Below are 19,858 nucleotides of genomic sequence, written 5' to 3'. Positions count from 1 at the left end.
AAATGATGTATGTTGGGTCCTCAAAAAACGTCACTGAAAAGTAGGTCACCGTGACCTACTTCCAATTTATATGACTATAATTAAATATTTCAGGTACTAATTGGCTTAGAATCATCAGACTTTGTCAGTTGATGCATCTTGGGTCTTTGGAGTAGGTCGACTGAAAAGTAGGTCACCGTGACCTACTTTTGAAAATTTATGGCTTTAATTAAATATTTTGGGTACTTATTGGCTTAGAATCATCAAACTTTGTCAGTTGATGCATCTTGGGTTCTCGGAGTACAACATCTGAAAAGTAGGTCACCGTGACTTACTTTTGAAATTTTTTAATTTATATGACTATAATTAAATATTTCGGGTACTAATTGGCTTAGAATCATCAAACTTTGTCAGTTGATGCAGCTTGGGTCTGCAGAGTTAGTCAACTGAAAAGGAGGTTACTGTGACCTATTTTTGAAATTTTATGGCTTTATTTTAATATATCAGGTACTTATTGGCTTAGAATCATCAAACTTTGTCAGTTGATGCATCTTGGGTCCTCAAAGTACATCATCTGAAAAGTAGTTCACTGTGACCTACTTTTGAAATTTATGGTTATAATTTTAAAAATATTTTAGGTATTAATTGATTGATTGTATGTTGTTTTACATCCCATTCAAGAATTTTTCACTCTTATAGAGATGTCACCATATACCGGTGAAGGGCTTCAAATTTTGACCTTTACTAGGCACTCAGGGCCATTGAGCAGTGAGGAATCTTTATTGTGCCAATGCCTGCCGTTACAGCCTAGGTTTTTAAGGTCTCATCCGAAGGACCCACAACTTTCACTTCAAAGTGCCGAGTGCATGGCAAAGGAACAGTTGCTACCCATTTTTTATTGACTTAGGTCAGTTGCGGCCGAGATTCGAACTCAAGACCTCCCGATCACGGAGCGAGCACTCTACCAACTGAGCTACCGTGAAGGTAGGTATTAATTGGCATAGAATCATCAAACTTAGTTGATGCATCTTGGGTCCTCAGAGAATGAGAAGAGATAAGTAGGTCACCATGACCAATTCTCAGATATTAATTGGCTTAGAATCATCTTGGGTTCTCAGAGTGTTTCATCTAAAATGTAGGTCATGATGACCTCTCTTTGGAATTTCAAGGGTTTATCTAAATATACAGGATACTTAGAGGCTTCAATAGAAGTGATAGGTTGTACAGTTTATCAGAAGAGCGATTCAACGCCCTTGTTGACCATATTTTGCATGGATGATACATCTAAGGATGCACACTACTGGACTTGCTTCGGATGCTGGATCTGACCTATATTTTCCAGATAAGTAACCAAGTTATAAAATAAAGAGACCATAAAGTGCATATTAAGTATGATTTATTGAGCAATAGATCATGTGATGACTTTTTCTCATAAGAAGTAAATAGCTACACATTAACACATACACTTAATGTAAAAATTAAGTCTATAACCAGAATATTTTTCTCTTCTGATATACTGGTATATGAAAGTTCTTCATTATTGTAATACAAAACACCACTTAATTAACATTTGCTAAAAAAACACCACCATTATGATTGATATCACAGTTTGATCAAAAGTGTTGACATTTATCACACCACAAAATTGTATCTGTCCAACTCCTTGTACATATTTTATAAAGCAAATGTAAGCAATGAAAAATGAAAAAAAATTGATGTTCTTTTGTTGCTATTAAAACAAATATTGCAACAATTGTTATATTTTGTTGGGAATGTACTAGATACAAGTATCTCTTATCACAGCTCAAGCTAAACACACAATGAATTAAAATTTGAGTTTTTTGAAACTTCAAGTTAAAAATTAATTTATACAGTAACATATATACCACATCCCTGGATTTTGTAAATACTTTGTTATATATGCGTGATTTCATCACATAGAACAAAGAAATATGTTTTTAAAGCTTAGAATATAAATTACTGGTATCTGAATGGTCCAAGAAAAAATGACAGGACCATGTTGTAAAAAGTAACTATTAAATTGTACTGAACTAGTGCTAGTGGCCTTACAGAAAATTGTATGCAAAACAAAAAATATAAAGAGGAAGTCATAACCATAACATCATAGGGACTATATCAACCTAAAGACAGATCTCATAATCTCAAACTTGATTGGGCTGAGGAAAAAATACACAGGTTAAAATAACTAAAAACAAAAAAACAAAAACAAAAAAAAGGAAATTGAGACTTTCAATTCACTGTTTAAGTTCAGTTGTATTTGTCTGACTTCATAGGGACTATTCATTTGACTTTATATTGACTATGACAACCTATTTATACTAAAAGAAATATAAATGGAGAACTTGGAACAGCTAGAGTTATCTCTCTTTCATGTTACGTATAGCGTACAGTACAAGAGACCCATGGGCTACAGTGCTCACCTGAGTAACTACGACCCTTTCATTCTTCATAAGATTTTTCCCTTGCAAAATTAAGATAATATATTGTAGCCCCACCCTACCACCAGATGTCATGATTTGAACAAACTTGAATCTGAGGAGACTTCCATATATGACTAATCATGGCTTTGCTGTCCTACATATTTCTATTCAAAATTTGACTGCCCATCATGGCCCCACCCTACAGCCAGGGTCATGATTGGAACAAATTTGAATCTACACTACTTGAGGATGCTTCCATATAAATACGACTTATTATGACTTTGCCATTCTTTAGAAGATGAATTTTCAAGATTTTTCCTATATATTCCTATGTAAAACTTTGTTTGCCTATAGTGGCCCCACCCTACCACTTGGGGTCATGATTTGAACAAAATTGAATCTACACTACTTGAGGATACTTCCATACAAATACGATTAACCATGACTGCTGGTTGTGATAAGAATTTTCAAGATTTTTCCTAAGTATAAATTTGTTAAAGTAGTTGCCCCACCCTATCCTCGGGGGTCATGATTTGAATAAAACTGAACCTACAATACCTGAGTATGCTTCCTTACAAATAAGGTTAATCATGACTTTGCTGTTCCTGAAGAGAAGAATTTAAAAAAATATTCCAATGTATTCCTATTTAAAATTTGATCCCTCATAGTGGCCCCACCCTACCCATGGGTGTCATGATTTGAACAAACTTGAATCTACACTACCTGAGGATCCTTCCAATTAAATATGACTAATCATGGCTTTGCTGTTCTTGAGAAGATTTTTAAAGATTTTTCTTATGTATTCCTATGTAAAACTTTGATCTCCCATTGTGGCCCCACCCTACCCCCAGGGGTCATGATTTGAACATATTTGAATCTACACTACCTCACAATGATTCCACATTAGTTTCATGTTTTCAAGCACAGTGGTTCTTGAGAAGATTTTTTAATAATGCCATTAATTTTTCAGGAAATCATAATTATCTCCCCTTTGAAGAAGGCGTGGTCCTTCATCTGAACAAACTTGAATCCCCTATATCATATGACGTCTTTTCAGCCAATTAAAATTACGAAAATAATCTTCTTATATAATATTATTCATTATTATAATTATTATTATTGCACAATGTGGTGGCTGAGAATGCTTAATTCAAAAAACACTGAAGCCTTGTTAATCCGGATCCAATATTTCCAGATGCTTCAACTTCCAGACAAATTTTTGGGGAAACAAAATTAGCATTTATATATCTACAAATTATAAAAGGTATGCTTCAGTAATCTGAAAAAAATTGCATGGGAACACAAGTGTCCATGGTATGTTGGAATTTCAAAGGATGTGCAGTATCATGTTTGTTTATCATCACTTCTTTAACCATAAAATCAAATTCTCATGAACCCAATACAGGGGTTTTATTTCTTAATACCATGAAAACTTGACCCAGGCTTAAATGGTTGATTTATGCTGATTAAAAATCTCTAAATGGAGTAGGGACAACTTCTTGAAATATATTCATATTGAAAAAACAAAATCAACCAATAAAAATATTGAAAAAGAAATGATTGCAATAAGAAATACATATATTAATAATGTGTATATACTAAGAAATACAAAATTTAATGTAAAATAAAAAAAAACAAATCTGTGTACTTGCACAGGTATAACAAAAAAGACAACAAAGGACTGATTAAGAATTGATTGTATAAACTATCAGTTTTAATCTCCTGATTGTCAGCACTAATCTCCTGATTGTCAGCACTAATCTCCTGATTGTCAGCATTAATCTCCTGATTGTCAGTGTTTAATCTCCTATTGTCAGTGTTAATCTCCTATTGTTCGTGTTAATCTCCTACCAGGAATTTTTTTTGCATAATCAGTCAGTGACACATGTAATCTTCTGATTAATTTTTTTGTATATTCTCTCACTGATTGATTATTTTGTATATAATCTGTCAATGATAATCTCCTGGTTTAGCTCTTGATTTTAAGGATGATTCCTGCCAGAGCCAGAAGACCAAAACTCCAGGCCGTGTTGACAAGGTACCCCCTCCATACAGGCATATCTAACAGCGTCCAACCTTGGAAAAGTAAGAATTTATATTGAAGCACTCTTTAAACTATCAATACATGTCTATTTTATGATAATTTTTTTTTTTAATTTTGTGTACTTTAAAAGTAAAAGAAATTATATTAAATTCTTTCTCCAGCAGTTTTGTTTATTTATATTCAAATATTTATCCCTTGTTCAAAACATGCACAACTAATCATCCAAAAATTATATGTGTACACATAATGATATATCTTAGTACATGCTGAGAAGGAGTTAAAAAACCCATAAAATTCCAACTGAAAAAAGGCATTATTTTTTGGGAGTTGAAGGATACATGTAAGTTACAGAGAATAATCCTGAACAATATGTTCCCAACAAGCCCCAAAACATCTTAATTATTACTCTTTATTGATATATGTACATAAATTCACATGGACTGTTAATTGGTACTAAGGATCTGAGAATTCAGATTATGGTGGCACCATAGACTGTAGTCCCAGTATGGGTTAGTTATAGGATAAATTTAATCCCTAGCTCTCCCAGAAGGACAGACAGACATACATGTATTTGAACCAAAAAAATAATTCCCTAGTGTCGCTCTGCTGCAAGTGACACAAAAACATAGTCACTTGAATTTCACCATTGAGGGACTGAAAATCATTACCTCTACTTAAAATACATCTCATGGCTTCTGCAGCGTAGGTCTGAGGGAGACATATACTGATGTACCTCAGCCACTCAGGAATAGCCTCAATGGGCCATATTATACCTATGAATAAATAAAAAAAACATTTCAAAAGATGATTCAGGAAAATATTTACATTCATTTTTTGCTCTAAAGTCAGTAGGAGGTAAGAAAACATGTGTCATCAAATTCTACTATTAACTATGGGTGTGATATTCATTACATTAAACTCTTATTATTAAAGGTGTGACATTCATAATATAAATTATATAATTTATTATCACCATCTCATTTTCAAAGTCTTATAAAACATTTAAACATATTATCACCATCTCATTATCAAGGGCTTATAATTCAAAGTACAAACATTATATAAACCATTATTTTTGATTCTATGAAAGTGAACAAAATGATGATTTTTTTAAATTTCAGAATTGAATACCCATTACTTCTAGGTTAGTGGAATACACAGACAGAGGACTGACAACTGATAAGTGACCATACACTGACATGGAACATACTAGGGTACATGTATCAAGATGTACATTATACACTCAGACATATCAATTTGTACACATCCATAGTTATACACACTTACTCTGGAATTGCTAATTTTATTGGGGGTTTACCATACAGTGGTAATTTTTAGCGGGGTGCTATCTATAGCTGTACATATCCATAATTATATACACATACAGTGAAATTGCTAATTTTTGTAGGGGTTTACTGTATAGTTGGAATTTTTAGCGGGGTGCTAACTTTAGCTTATTTTAGTGGTTTTGAAGTAGCCCGCTAAGATTTAACGGCTAAATGCACCCTTGCGTATAAGTACTGAATACAAGTAAAATAACTTTGGTCAGTTTGTTGATAAACATTATATCTTTCATCCTGTGTTGGTTCTTTTTTTACTCAAACTCTTGCCTATATCAGTATCCAAACCAATATTAAGCATACTGAAAACTCATCAGAAGATGAACTTCATCTCTTTTACAACATCATGGAACTGTGTGTCTGCCAAAGAAATAGCGATGGAGTATCTACACAAAACTGTACACAATGGAATCCATACAGGGCCATGTAATTCACTATCACATCTATAATTTGCACCATCTACTAAAGGGTCGATGGCGAGGTAATGCATGGCTCAATGACAATGAACAATGACTATGAATCAATGGTGCAATAGCGCAATGACGATGCAATGGCGCGAAAATGCAATTGCATGATGAAGCAATATCATGATATATGATTTTTAGTGATGACACGATGACGATGGCATGATGGTACCATGACGATGAAGTGATGTTCACTATTTCTCCATCGTGCTATCGCACCATCATCATCACATTGTTATGCCATCTCATCATTTTCATCGCGTTTTCGCACCATCACTTCATCATCATCGTGCTATCACTTCATTGCCATTGCATTATCGCACCATTGACACTTTTGTCAATGCTTGATGGTGTGATAGTAAACTTTGTGGCCCTATCCAGATTCCAAAGTACACTGATCATTAAGAAGTTATATTGTGCACAGTAACCTCTGACAAGCAATGTGGGGTATACTCACTAAATAGTACACTTACCAATGAAAAGTTAATGGAATACACACCACAAAATCGTTCATTAATAACTGACATTTAACATGAGGAGCACACACTAATTAACTGTACATTTAACATTGATAAGTTACATAGGGTACTTACACCAAATTGTACACTAACCACAGACAAGTAAAAAAGGACACAAACTTAATTGTAAAATAACCCAAACAGAATACACAATCGAAATCAGGCCTATTTATACTCTAATGACTATTTTCAGTATGTTCAAAGCAATTTGTTAGTATTATGAGAGTCTAATTATATGCATGCTTTAAGAATTATTGTATGATACTATATTCAGACTACTGCAAACTCAAATGTCCACGTATTTACTGCATATTTTTTGAGAAAGACCCAACGGCTCTTCAAAAGACATAATTGCAAGTACAGGCCCTTAATCATAATCCATCATAGCTGTTGTAAGTGTCATCCTGATCTATCAAGAACGTATTAGATAACTTACATTGACAAATGTTATATAGAAGTAAGGCAACGTCTCACATCAATTGAATGTTCTGGTAGTGTGCATACCTAGATGCAACACTGATGCAAGTTTGATCTGGGTAGGACTTATAGTTACTTGGGAATGGACCTGTTTAAAATAAAACCTTTACTATTCAATCATCTGGAAAATGTCCATCAGGTCCAGCATCTGTAGCAAGTCTGGTAGTGTGCATTCCTAGATGCATCATCCATGCATGTTTGGTCAACATAGGGCTTGTAGTTACTTGGGAATGGACCTGCTCCAATAACTTGCACCTGATCACTCATCCAGAAAATATAGGTCAGATCCAGTCTCCTAACAAAGTCTGGCAGCATTCATCCCTAGATGCACAATCCATGCAATTTTAGTCAATATGGGGCTATTAGTTTATTGGTAAAGGACTTGCTTCAAAACCTTTAGCCTGGTCACTCATCTGGAAAATCTAGGTCCTTTCCAGTATCTCAAGCAAGTCTGGTAGTGTACATCCCTAGATGCACCATCCATGCAAGTTTGGTAAACATAGAACTAATAGTTACTTAGGAATGAACTTGCTCCAAAAACTGTCATGGTCACTCATCCAACAAATGTAGGAAAGGTCGAACTTCCAAAGCATGTTTGGTAGTGTATATACCTAGAAGCATAATCCATGCCAGTTTTGTCCAAGTAGGGCTTATAGTTACTAGGGAATGGACTTCCTCCAAAAATTTTGACGATGTCATATTCAACTGGAAAATGTAGGTCAGATCTAGCATCCAAAGCAAGTCTGGTAATGTACATCCCTAGATGCAACATCCATGCAAGTTTGGTCCAGGTAGGGTTTAAAGTTACTAGGGAATGGACTTGCTCCTAAAACTTAACTGGAATACCAACACTAATGCCAGTGGTATAGCATAACCTCATCTGGACTTCACAGAGGTGAGCTAAAAACCAAATTTTTTTAAAATAGTTTTTAACAGTCACTTTGACACTGCCATGTTTGAACTGCCCAAGGATAATATTTGACAAACTCTACATTATTTGAGCTTTCTTTAAGCACCCATTAAATACTAATAAACCAAAAAGAAAAAAAAAAACTTTATCTCAAGAATATATTTATAATGTCATAATCAGTGGTGTATGTATCTGGGTAAAATACAAAAAGTAAGTCATAAAAATAAACAGGTATGTGACATGGCAATACAGAATGAAATATACTCATCTCTGAGAAGTAACATATTCACCACCGTGAAATGTACTCATGTACCATTGAGAAGTAAGAAAGGTTGTATAAAGTAAATTTTACATACCACTGAGAACTAACAAAGGTTATACACAGTGAATTTTACTCACCATTACAACATAACAAGGGTTAAAGAGTGATACAGTTACACTGTTATAATATACAGTGAGTTGTACTCACAACTGAGAAGAAACAAAAGTTTAACACAGTGAACTGTACTCACTACTGAGATACCAAACACCGAGAAGTGACAAAGGGTATGCCCAGTGAATTGTTCTCATCATTGAGAAGGAACAGTAATACACAGTAAATTCTACTCACCACTAAGGAGTAACAAAGGTTATACACAGTGATTTATACCCAAACACTGAGAAGTGACAAAGGTCATGCCTAGTGAATTTTTCTCACCATTGAGAAGTATCAAAGGTTATACACAGTGAATTCTACTCACCACTGAGAAGTATCAAAGGTTAGACACAGTGAATTCTACTCACCACTGAGAAGTAACAAAGGTTAGACACAGTGAATTCTACTTACCACTGAGAAGTAACATAGGATACACAGAGCCCAGTGCCAATTGTATTGCAGAGGACTCATTTTCACAGACTGCTGAGAATATCACACCTTTAAAAAGAACATATTTCATATGAATAAAAGTAATTAATCACTCAGACTATATCTTTTTACTGGTTATCAAACAATTCAAAATAGACCATGCATAAATATTTTTATGGTTTTATTCATATATTGTTTAGGAAGATTGTGTATGTATGAAAATTTCAATAAAAAATACATTTCGCTTTTAAATAGGTGTTCTTGACTGAACTTTATAGTACACATGTTGATGGCCTATCCATGTCATCATAAAGTCAAGGCAACATAACACTGACCTAAGGTCATTCCACAGAATCCTTGACCCATGACCAGTAAAATGACCCAAATCAGGGGGCCCTTGTAGGGAACCTGCAAGGAATTGAACACATCTTTAAAATAAGCTAGATTCATCAAACAAACCTCATAGTAAATCAACAAACCAAATGAATCAACATAATTATACACATATTTTACCCATCTGAAAAGACTCAAAAGTAAAAAGAAAACATTCATCAAGGGAAGCTTACCTCGAAAACTGCCAGAGCAAACACCATGACTAGGGCAACCTGCACAACTAGGACAAAGAGCTGTGTAAAGACATGGGCTAGCAGAATCTCAAAGGCAGACATTCCGGCAGTCAAACTCCGATCTAACAGACCCTCCTTCTTCTCAATCACAAATGCCAAAGTTGTTAGTCCAGTGGCCATGAAAAAAGTGATGCTGGAAAAACAAATATTCATTTTTACTAATTTTTGACTTATCAAAATAATGATTAGGAATAAGAATCAGAAAAATAAAAATTCTGATTCCTACGACTTAAAAATGTCCTGTATGTAGACTGAAGTTATGTTATAGTACCAGTATACATGTACATCCTCATATATCTCTTAAAATGACAATTACAGCTCATGATAAAATATTTGTTCGCAGATATTGATGGAATAGATACATAGAAACATATAGCATTTTGCAAAAATCACTGTTTTCATGCAAATGTTAACATAGAGTTAGATAACATAAAGATACACCCTCATCTATATATGTACACAGCAAATAAATACATTGTATGTATAAAATAATTTTCAATTTGTACTAGCAAATATCCAGTTATAACTTATCTAAAATGTATAAAATACTAATAAACAGCCAATGTTTGCAATAAGAAAATTACAATTTCTATATTATGTTGAAGCTAAATAATTTTGAATTATTAGAAATAATAAAATAATCACAGTTTTATACCTGAGTATTATTCCAGGGGCTATAAAGTTTCTGAAGTTGGGATCCTTGCTACCATAAATAGGATCATTTATCTGCAATTGAATCAATTAATGTACAGTGTTTTTAAATCATATCATTTTTTATTAGCAGGAACTTAATTTTTATGCATTGAATACAAGATTGAATTGAAAATAAAGTACTCAATTTCAATAACAGGAAATCATTACTGATTTTGAAAACCATATCTTGTGAATAAATGCAAAGTTATAATTTTGCAAAAATAAAGTACAAATGTAATACAAAATAAATACTGTAGACATGAAAATTTACACGTGGGGGAATTTACATATACTAAATACACACCAAGAAAGTTTCTGCACAAATACCCCCCCCCCCCCCCATGTACCAAAGCTTTTTGTCGCCCACATGATGCACTGGTTAGAATGTTTGCTCTAGAGTTGGGATGTAAGGACTTGTTCTATACGTAGCAGGTTGGAACCCCACTGCTGGCATGGCAACCGCGGTCCTTTCAAAGAGACCCTATGAACCGAGGTCCCGTGTCACAGTCGGTGCTGGCACGAAAAAGATCCTTCACTGCGCAATGTCCGGAGTGCAGAATATAGGCCAAAATTTGCACCCCTCCACCGGCAAGTGGTGGCATCTCCATAAGAGTGAAAAATTCTTGAGAGGGACGTTAAACAACAAACAAACAAATCAATGCCTTATATTTAATTTTAACAATACATTATCCTGGTATAATGAAATAGGCCCCATGACTTTTGCTTGTAATTCACATAATTAACAACACGAGACACAATTTTAATACTGTAAATCCCTTTTTATTCGCCACTACTTTATTTTCGCATAATTACGCAAGTCTGTCTGCTCACGAAAATTTTATTCTTGTGTATATTTGTATTGTTAAGGATTTTAATCAAACAACAGAAACCACAGCTCATGAAAATTTTGTTTCGTTAATAAATACAAATTAGCTATCTGGCTAAAATAAGGTGTCCTAGAAATATAGTGATCTACAGTAATTTGTTTGTTTTACCTATACCTTAATAGGAAGCTGTCCTAGGTTGGGATTCAGACTGAAGGTTTGTAGTAATACTTCAGAAAATGCTTGGAATGAACTAGTAATAGACTGCTCTATCTCTAATGTTATTTGCTGGTCTGAAATTATAAAATCTTTTCGTAACATATACAATGTATATATGGACATGTATATCATTTTGGTGGATTTTTTTTATCACTAATAATTTAGGTTTAATACAATCAGAAATATGATAAAGAACTCAATTTAGCATAGCTGCTGAGATGATAGTAGACACTTGACTGACACACACTTACTGGTGGTATCTAGATATAGCTGTATACAGCTTCCCTCAATGGTCTTATTGTCCACACCTGATATATTGGTAAATCTATAATGTAATTCACACATCGTAAGACTTTAACACTATATATCTATAAAACATTATATAAAATAAAAACCCATAATAATAACAAGAGGCCCATGGGCCACATCGCTCACCTGAGCACATTAGCTAGACACAAATCAGTTCAGTATTGAAAAGATTACTGGGGGTTGGGGGGGGGTGAATTTTAAACTACCTGATGATGCTTCCATGTCAATATAACAAATGGCTTTGTTGTACTTGAGAAGATTTTAAAAAAAATTTTCCCATACATTCCTTTGTAAAATTTTGATCCCCCATTGTGGCTCCTCCCTATCCCAGAGGTCATCATTTGAACAAACTTGAATCTACATTACCTGAGGATGCTTCCATATCAATATGACTAAACATAGCTTTTCTGTTCTTGAGAAGAAATATTTTTTCTATATATTCTTATGTAAAACTTTCGATCCCCATTGGGCCCCACCCTACCCCTGGGGGTTATCATTTGAAAAAAAAAATGAATTTACACTACCTGAGGATGCTTCCATATCAAAATGACTAAACATAATTTTCATTTCTTGAGAAGAAGATATTTTCCAATATGTTCCTATGTAAAAAATTTTTGATCCCCCATTGTGGCCCATCCCTATCCCAGGGGGTCATCATTTTAACAATCTTGAATCTACACTACCTGAGGATGCTTCCATATCAAAATGACTAATCATGGCTTTGCAGTTCTTCATCAGAAGATACCTTCCAATATATTTCTATTTCAGACATTGATCCTCCATTGTGGCCCTGCCCTACCCCAGGGGGTCATGATTTGAACAAACTTAAATCTACACTACCTGAGGATACTTCCACATAAATATGATCTATCAGGGCTTTGCTGTTCCTGAGAAGAAGATTTTTAAAGATTTTTCCTATATATTTCTATGTAAAACTTTGATCCTCCATTGTGGACCCGCCCTATCCCCCGGGGTCATGATTTGAACAAACTTGAATCTCCACTACCTGAGGATGCTTCCATATAAATATGACCAATTAGGGCTTTGCTGTTCTTGAGAAGAAGATTTTTAAAGGTTTTTCCTATATATTTCTATGTAAAACTTTGATCCTCCATTGTGGCCCCGCCCTACCCCCGGGGGTCATGATTTGAACAAACTTGAATCTACACTACCTGGGGATGCTTCCATATAAATATGACTTATCATGGCTTTGCTGTTCTTGAAAAAAAGATTTTGAAGGTTTTTCCTATATATTTCTATGTAAAACTTTGATCCTCCATTGTGGCCCCGCCCTACCCCCGGTGGTCATGATTTGAACAAACTTGAATCTACACTACCTGGGGATGCTTCCATATAAATATGACTTATCATGGCTTTGCTGTTCTTGAAAAAAAGATTTTTGAAGGTTTTTCCTATATATTTCTATGTAAAACTTTGATCCTCCATTGTGGCCCCACCCTACCCCCGGGGGTCATGATTTGGACAAATTAGAATCTACACTACTCCAGGATGCTTCCATATAAATATGACCAATTAGGGCTTTGCTGTTCTTGAGAAGAAGATTTTTAAAGGTTTTTCCTATATATTTCTATGTAAAACTTTGATCCTCCATTGTGGCCCCGCCCTACCCCCGGGGGTCATGATTTGAACAAATTTGAATCTACACTACCTGAGGATGCTTCCACATGAGTTTCAATTTCCCTGGCTTTGTGGTTCTTGAGAAGAAGATTTTTAAAAGATGCTATTAATTTTTCACTAATTCTTTATTATCTCCCCTTGAAAGAGGGCGTGGCCCTTCATTTGAACAAACTTGAATCCCTTTCACCCAAGGATACTCTGTGCCAAGTTTGGTTGAAATTGGCCCAGTAGTTCTGGAGAAAAAGTTGAAATTGTGAAAAGTTTACGCCAACGACAATGATGACAACGCCAACGACAACAGACAACGGGCAAATTTTGATCAGAAAAGCTCACTTGAGCCTTTGGCTCAGGTGAGCTAAAAATAGAAGAATTAAGTTTTCCTGTTGTGAGTTTTCAATCTTAATCAAATACAATTTAATACAGATGAAAAAGGTTAAAATTCTGCACAGAGAAACAAACAATATGACAATTTTTTTAGACATACAGTAAAACAAAAGAATTCCTAATGACACCTGACTTTGGTGTACATGTACAGTAAAACACGCTTATAACAAAGTAGCAGGGATGGACAATTTTCTTTGTTATAAAGCTTATGTAATTCGTTATATCCATTAAGTTCACAATATATCTTTAAGCCAGAGGGAATGAAAATCGGTTCGGTGTAAGCGTCAGTTCATTATAAGCGTGTACTGTACTTTTATCAAGTGTTCTTTATGTCTTTACTAGGAACATTTAAAGTTTATATTTTTTATGAGGAGTGTTCAAACTTTTGACAATATAAGCATTCTTTCTGTATAACTTTCAATGTTCATAAATAATATCCATAATAAGGCAGTAGAGAAAAAGTGCAAATTCAGGTAATGAAAACTGTCAACTTTAGAGAAACCATGCCTCCACAGTACGGATGTGTTCATGATTAGAGAAACTTTGTAGCACTACGATCTTAAACATATACTAGTCTAGCATAAATTTATACGGAGCATTCAATAGACCTAGATTTCTAGCTTATCAGAAAGGCTAGCTGCTATGATCTTGAACACAACCGACACTTGAAAGGAAAAAAATATATATGTATATACTGTATATAGAGTTATTTTGGCCCCATTTTCCCCTTTTACATGTGCAAGCAATTTTGCCCCATTTTAAATTCACCCAGTCACAGTTCTGTATAAGAAATTATAATATGTTCTTTGAATTCGCCCCGTTTTAAATTTGCCCACCTGTGAGTAGGGCAAAAGGGGCAAAAATAAAACGGGGGCGAAATTTTCCCTGTATACAGTCTTTAGAAAAAGGAAACAATATTCACTTATTTGTAACTAAGATTTCCATGTGAAGAATATACATTTAGTAGCCAATTTTTTTTTTCTCAAAAGATTTTGTAAGGAAAAGTATAGTGATTTACTGGGAATTACGATATACAGTTTTCCTTACAAGTAAGTTTGACTGTAGATACACACACCTGGTGAGTAAGTCTTGGGTAAAGTTCTCCCCTATTCCAATGACACCCCAAGTATCTCCTCGTTTTACTGAATCTAAAGCTGCATTCATGTCCTTGTACATCACCTTCACATAATTTTGCGAAATTGTTAACAGTATAGTTATATTTCTGCAGTACAATATTCGAGAGATGTAATAACAAATAGAAGTTAGGATTCAGTCATTTGTTTACTTCATTCATCAAGAGCTCATAATTGCACGCCACCCTATCTCTTACAGTTTTTACCTTACTAATGGTTTCATTGTCCAGTTCCCAGATAAATAGCTGCCCAAGTCCTTGTGTTTCATTGTTAACAACAGCCATTTTTAATCCATATGGAGGGCTTCCAATACACAGACAAAACAGAATGATTTGTATAGACGGCAGAATAAACTGGAACAAAAGAAACCTGAAACAGAAAGTGAACAAAATTTAGTCTATTTCCATTTAACAGTAAACATTTTACTTAAAATTAAATTCCTTGATGTTTGAGGTTCCTTTGAAAAACTAGAGGTTTATCAAGCAATAACAGTCAATATTCAAAAAACTTCTTGGAAAAGATGGGTCTTGATATCATTGGATTACTCCTAACGGAGAGACAGACAGACTTAAAATTATGTTACTACATGTATTACTAACTTAAAAAAAAAATTTGATCAGACTGTAGCTCTACTGTTCAGTACTGTAATAGTCTTGGCAAAAAGGGAACATGGGTCAGTGAAAGTTTTCATGATTTTTTTCTGACTTTTTAAACATAAAAATACATAATAATGTAAAAATTGAAAAAAAAGGTTACACATGTATTATATTTTGAAGAGGATCAATAAATCACCAAAACAACATCTAAGTAATTCTACTATCTTGACTTGTTTTGCCCTTAAAATGTTTACTCAGTGACAAAGATTTCTTGATCCTACCCTATATTTCTCTTCATAAATATGATATTCTTTAGGAACTGGGTAAATATATTTCTAGGAGACGGTAACCCTACTGGACACTGACACTCATCTGGGACCTGTACTAATGTATCTGAAAAAAAAAAACAACAAAGAATTTGTACTACGATACTTCAAAATATTTTCATATTACCCAGTAATTTTGATATATCACAGTTGTCTCAAAGTAAGAATAAAACCTATCAATTCTTTATAGATCGTATAAATAAAGGCTAATGAATATTTTTAATTGGATATATGTTAAATATCTCTACTTTAAAATACCAAAATTCTGGGTGTCATGCAGGAGTAATGGAGTAGTTTCCCCTGCTGCCTCATGTCCAGTGTTTACCATTTTCATAACTGGTTTACTTGGTTGGTAGCTCTGCAAAAGAAAAAATAATAAATGGCATGAAAATTAATATTATCATTTGTACATACATGTAAATGTACAAATCAAGTAGGTGAATCATGAAATTTTTTGATTTAAATTATTTATCATAATCTTGTTGCTGTACTTTTTTTCATAGGGTCATAATTCTGCAGAATCATGACTTCTGTTCAATCCACGTGAAGAAAATTATGCAGATTTCTTAAAACTGCAACTATATGCATTTAAAAATGTACTTTAAATACACAGGGCCCTGAGACCATAAACTAAGAATAAACTTTTAAAAGTCAAAATTTATAATTTAATTAAATATCTCCATTTTAATTCAACATAAATATTCAAAAAGTTGCAGATCTGTGTAAAATCGAAATAACATGATAAAAAAATTTTCTTTCTTCATTAATTTATTTTAAAAACTGCTAATCTGAAATTTTTACCTAAGTCTATTCTCAGTTTATGATCTTGGGGCCAGAACAAATTTTCTGTGGAAAATTGTGACCTCGTACATATCATAAATTAATATTACATTTAAAAACGTACTTCTGTAGTATTTTATCACACAGGCAGACATAATGAAGTTTTTTTTTCTTTAAGTTTTATTACAAATCTACAATAGTGGGCAGAATAATAGATTCTTATTTCAGTCTTAGATGAGAGATTCTGAATCAGACACGTTGTGACTACCAAAAGACCCCAAATGTTGGATTTTTGTTTGAAGAAAAAAGTTCATAAAGAGCTCAAATCTACCAGATATTCACAAAACATATTTGAAGACAATGAATTAAGCATGTATGATTAAGATGCATTTATTAAACAAAGGTTAAAATAAAGAGATCTAATGAATTTGAAATAATTAATTACTGATAATATACCGTTTTTCAAGCTAAATTTAATTTAGGAATCTGACAGTTATTCCTTATATTTACATGCTCCTGATTCTGCAAATTCCTGTGCTAATAGCCCCGCTTCTGTCTCTATTTGTCCTGCCCCGCATTTTTTTTAACCGCGCCTATCGATGAACCAGTAGATTTATGTAGAAATAAAGTATTTCTACAATTTGTAATCTTATCTCGGACAAAGACATTGGAAATGTAAATATATATACATAAAATCAATTGAAATCTACTTTTATTATTTCTTAGAATATAAGAAAATCTGCCATACCTCCTTCATAAGATTCATGCTGAGGGTGTTTTGATCTGCATGACACAATTTCAGGAATATTGTTTCCAAACTCTGAAAAAAAAATTAAATTTAAAATTAAAGTTTGAAATATTAAACATTTATTGACTGTGCAACATTGCATTTTCTTAGACCTGAGAAGAAACAAACTGTTCTCCAGAGGTCTTAAAGCCAATCCAATATTTTGGTTGGAAGATGCAGCAAAATGCATTCCACCCGAAAACCTAATCAGTTAATGTAATACCTTTAGACATTGTATAAAATCTTGAACTGGCAAATCCAGTTAGTTGGCTATTCATCAAAAGCTCCAAGTATCCAATACATGTACTAAAGTCAGTACTCATTGTCAAGTACTTGTGGGGGAAAAAAGCTATAAAATATTTTTTTCTTTTTTGCCATTATTTGTTATACACAGAACAATGTACCATTATCTCAACTACACATAAAGCTTGAATTTAATACCCAAGTCATGTTCTGAAAACAAAGTTATTAGCACCTGGGTCAGTGGCAGTGCATTGTCTGGTTTATAGCCATGCACACTATGATTGGAATTCCCAGTTCAGGGGTTGAAATATATGGTAGCCCGATGCCCGGGGCTAGTCATTTTAAGACTCGGGCTAGCTAATTTAAATGTAATGATAGTCCATCGGACTAGCAGAATGGGAAAAAAAATCTCAACAGTTTACTTTCACTTTTTTATGTAGAGTGGTTTCATTAGACTGAGAACTACATTGTAGTTTAATTTGTTTCTGTCACAAAAGCCTTTAAAACTCTTACTTGTTATGTTTTCATCTTGCATGAAAAAGTTGTTTAGCTAGTTAGTTTGAGGTTTGGGCTAGTAATTTTTTACTGATCAGTAGCCCCTGGGCTAGTGGGTTTTCCAGGAAAGTTTAAACCCCTACAGTTCAAAGAAGCCTGGATGCTCACCTGAGTTTTCAGAGCATTTCAAAATACATATACTCTCCAAGTCATGATCTACCTCTCTGTCATACAAATTCCTCAAGCTTAATTAGATAAGAATTGTAATTAATATTTACTTCATTTGTCTTCTTTTTTTATGCCCCTGTAATTGAAGATTCGGGGGCATATAGTTTTTGCCCATGTCCGTCCGTCTGTATGTCTGTTTGTCCGCAAAAACTTTAACCTTGCCCATAACTTTTGATTGGTTGGAGCCATGGCTTTCATATTTCACATATGTATTCCTTGTGGCTAGACCTTTCTTTGAAAACCATCATATTTGACCTTGACCTTGGAGTTTGACCAAGTTTTGCAAAATTTTACCTAACTTTAACCTTGGCCATTACTTTTGAACAGTTGGTGCTAGGTCTTTCATACTCCACCTGTGTAATTCGTATGACAAGGCCTTCATTTGGATATCAACAACTTTGACTTTTTGACATTGACCTAGGAGTTTGACCTACTTTTGAAAAACTTTAAACTTGGCCATAACTTTCTTTTGAACGGTTGGTGCTAGGGCTTTCATATTTCACGTGTATTTCTTGTGAGAAGGCCTTACCTTGGGCACCATTAATTTTGACCACTTGACCTTGACCTTGATGTTTGACTTACTTTTGGAAACTTAAACCTTTTCCATATCTTTTCAATAGTTGCTGCTAGGGCTTTCATATTTCAAAGGTATACTTCTCGAGACAAGACCTTACTTTGGGTACCAACATATTTGATTTGCGTTAGAGAAAGTTTAACCTTCGCTATAAATTGCCATACGGGGGCATCAGTGTTTCACAAACACATCTTGTTTTTTTTTGTTTTTTTGCTAGCATGGTAAGAGAAAAATGCATTGTAAGGTATCAAGGAGTAGAAATGAGGATTTTTTTTATTGCATTAATTTTAATAGTTTTTTTAAATCCAACCCTTAGGATCCATGGGGTTGGCACCATGAAGATCAAAACTTCTCTTCTCCATCACATCAAATGCTATATATACCTAAATTTGTTGAAATCAGTTTAAATGTTTCAGAGATGAACCTAAATATGTTCAAAGTTTCCTACGGATGCACAATGTATTTTGAATCAAAACAGATAGAAAAAGGTCCCCTGAGTGACTCTGGTGACCTTGAATGCAACAATGCAGTGAAATTATCTCAAGACAAGCAAAACATATATCTAATACTTACATCTTCTTTGTAAAGATTGATTAAAGTATTTGGTGAATCTTCTGCAAGAAGTTTTCCATTTCTCATCAAGCCAACCTAAAAGGCAATACAAGAATTACATGTGCAGTACAAAACAGGGGTTTGTTTCTCAACAAACATTGTAGATTTGGATCAGCATTTTGTTAATTCTATGGTCATTATAATGAGTTTGTTAGCAAATATAATCTATCATTGGGTCATAATTTATTTCATACCACTTGTTAGGCCTTTGTTTTTATCCTAAAATTGTCTACAAATTATTTCATCTACCTGATCAATACATAGGGCTCATAGTGGGTATGACAGGTCGACAGGGGATGCTTACTCCTACTAGGCACCTGATCCTATCTCTGGACTTTTCAGGGGTCTGTGTTTTATGCCCTGTTCACAGATTT

The 19,858-nt window shown here is 34.0% G+C and overlaps 1 protein-coding gene across 1 annotated transcript in view; it reads right to left on the bottom strand.

The window, feature by feature from the left end:
- Nucleotides 1–1,379: 1,379 nt before the first annotated feature.
- The window catches only part of LOC133197366 (ABC transporter G family member 20-like), a 28,068-nt gene continuing 9,589 nt past the window's right edge, over nucleotides 1,380–19,858 (bottom strand). Inside the window, exons 6-19 of the mRNA XM_061333362.1 lie at nucleotides 19,446–19,520; nucleotides 17,294–17,365; nucleotides 16,024–16,123; nucleotides 15,721–15,832; nucleotides 15,050–15,212; nucleotides 14,786–14,889; nucleotides 11,631–11,704; nucleotides 11,338–11,453; nucleotides 10,299–10,369; nucleotides 9,584–9,776; nucleotides 9,353–9,425; nucleotides 9,000–9,086; nucleotides 5,133–5,237; nucleotides 1,380–4,496 (exon numbers count right to left, since the gene is read on the bottom strand). Of these exons, the coding sequence (XP_061189346.1) occupies nucleotides 4,390–4,496; nucleotides 5,133–5,237; nucleotides 9,000–9,086; nucleotides 9,353–9,425; nucleotides 9,584–9,776; nucleotides 10,299–10,369; nucleotides 11,338–11,453; nucleotides 11,631–11,704; nucleotides 14,786–14,889; nucleotides 15,050–15,212; nucleotides 15,721–15,832; nucleotides 16,024–16,123; nucleotides 17,294–17,365; nucleotides 19,446–19,520 (1,452 nt within the window). The 3' untranslated portion in view covers nucleotides 1,380–4,389. The remainder of the gene's footprint in view (nucleotides 4,497–5,132; nucleotides 5,238–8,999; nucleotides 9,087–9,352; nucleotides 9,426–9,583; nucleotides 9,777–10,298; nucleotides 10,370–11,337; nucleotides 11,454–11,630; nucleotides 11,705–14,785; nucleotides 14,890–15,049; nucleotides 15,213–15,720; nucleotides 15,833–16,023; nucleotides 16,124–17,293; nucleotides 17,366–19,445; nucleotides 19,521–19,858) is intronic.

The sequence above is a fragment of the Saccostrea echinata genome, unplaced genomic scaffold (assembly GCF_033153115.1).
Source record: "Saccostrea echinata isolate AGI-Se365-2 ecotype Australia unplaced genomic scaffold, CSIRO_AGI_Sech_v1 ptg000030l, whole genome shotgun sequence".
Taxonomy (NCBI): Eukaryota; Metazoa; Mollusca; class Bivalvia; order Ostreida; family Ostreidae; genus Saccostrea; species Saccostrea echinata.
Note: the sequence above shows the minus strand (reverse complement) of the source record. Positions and strands in the feature narration are given on the sequence as shown.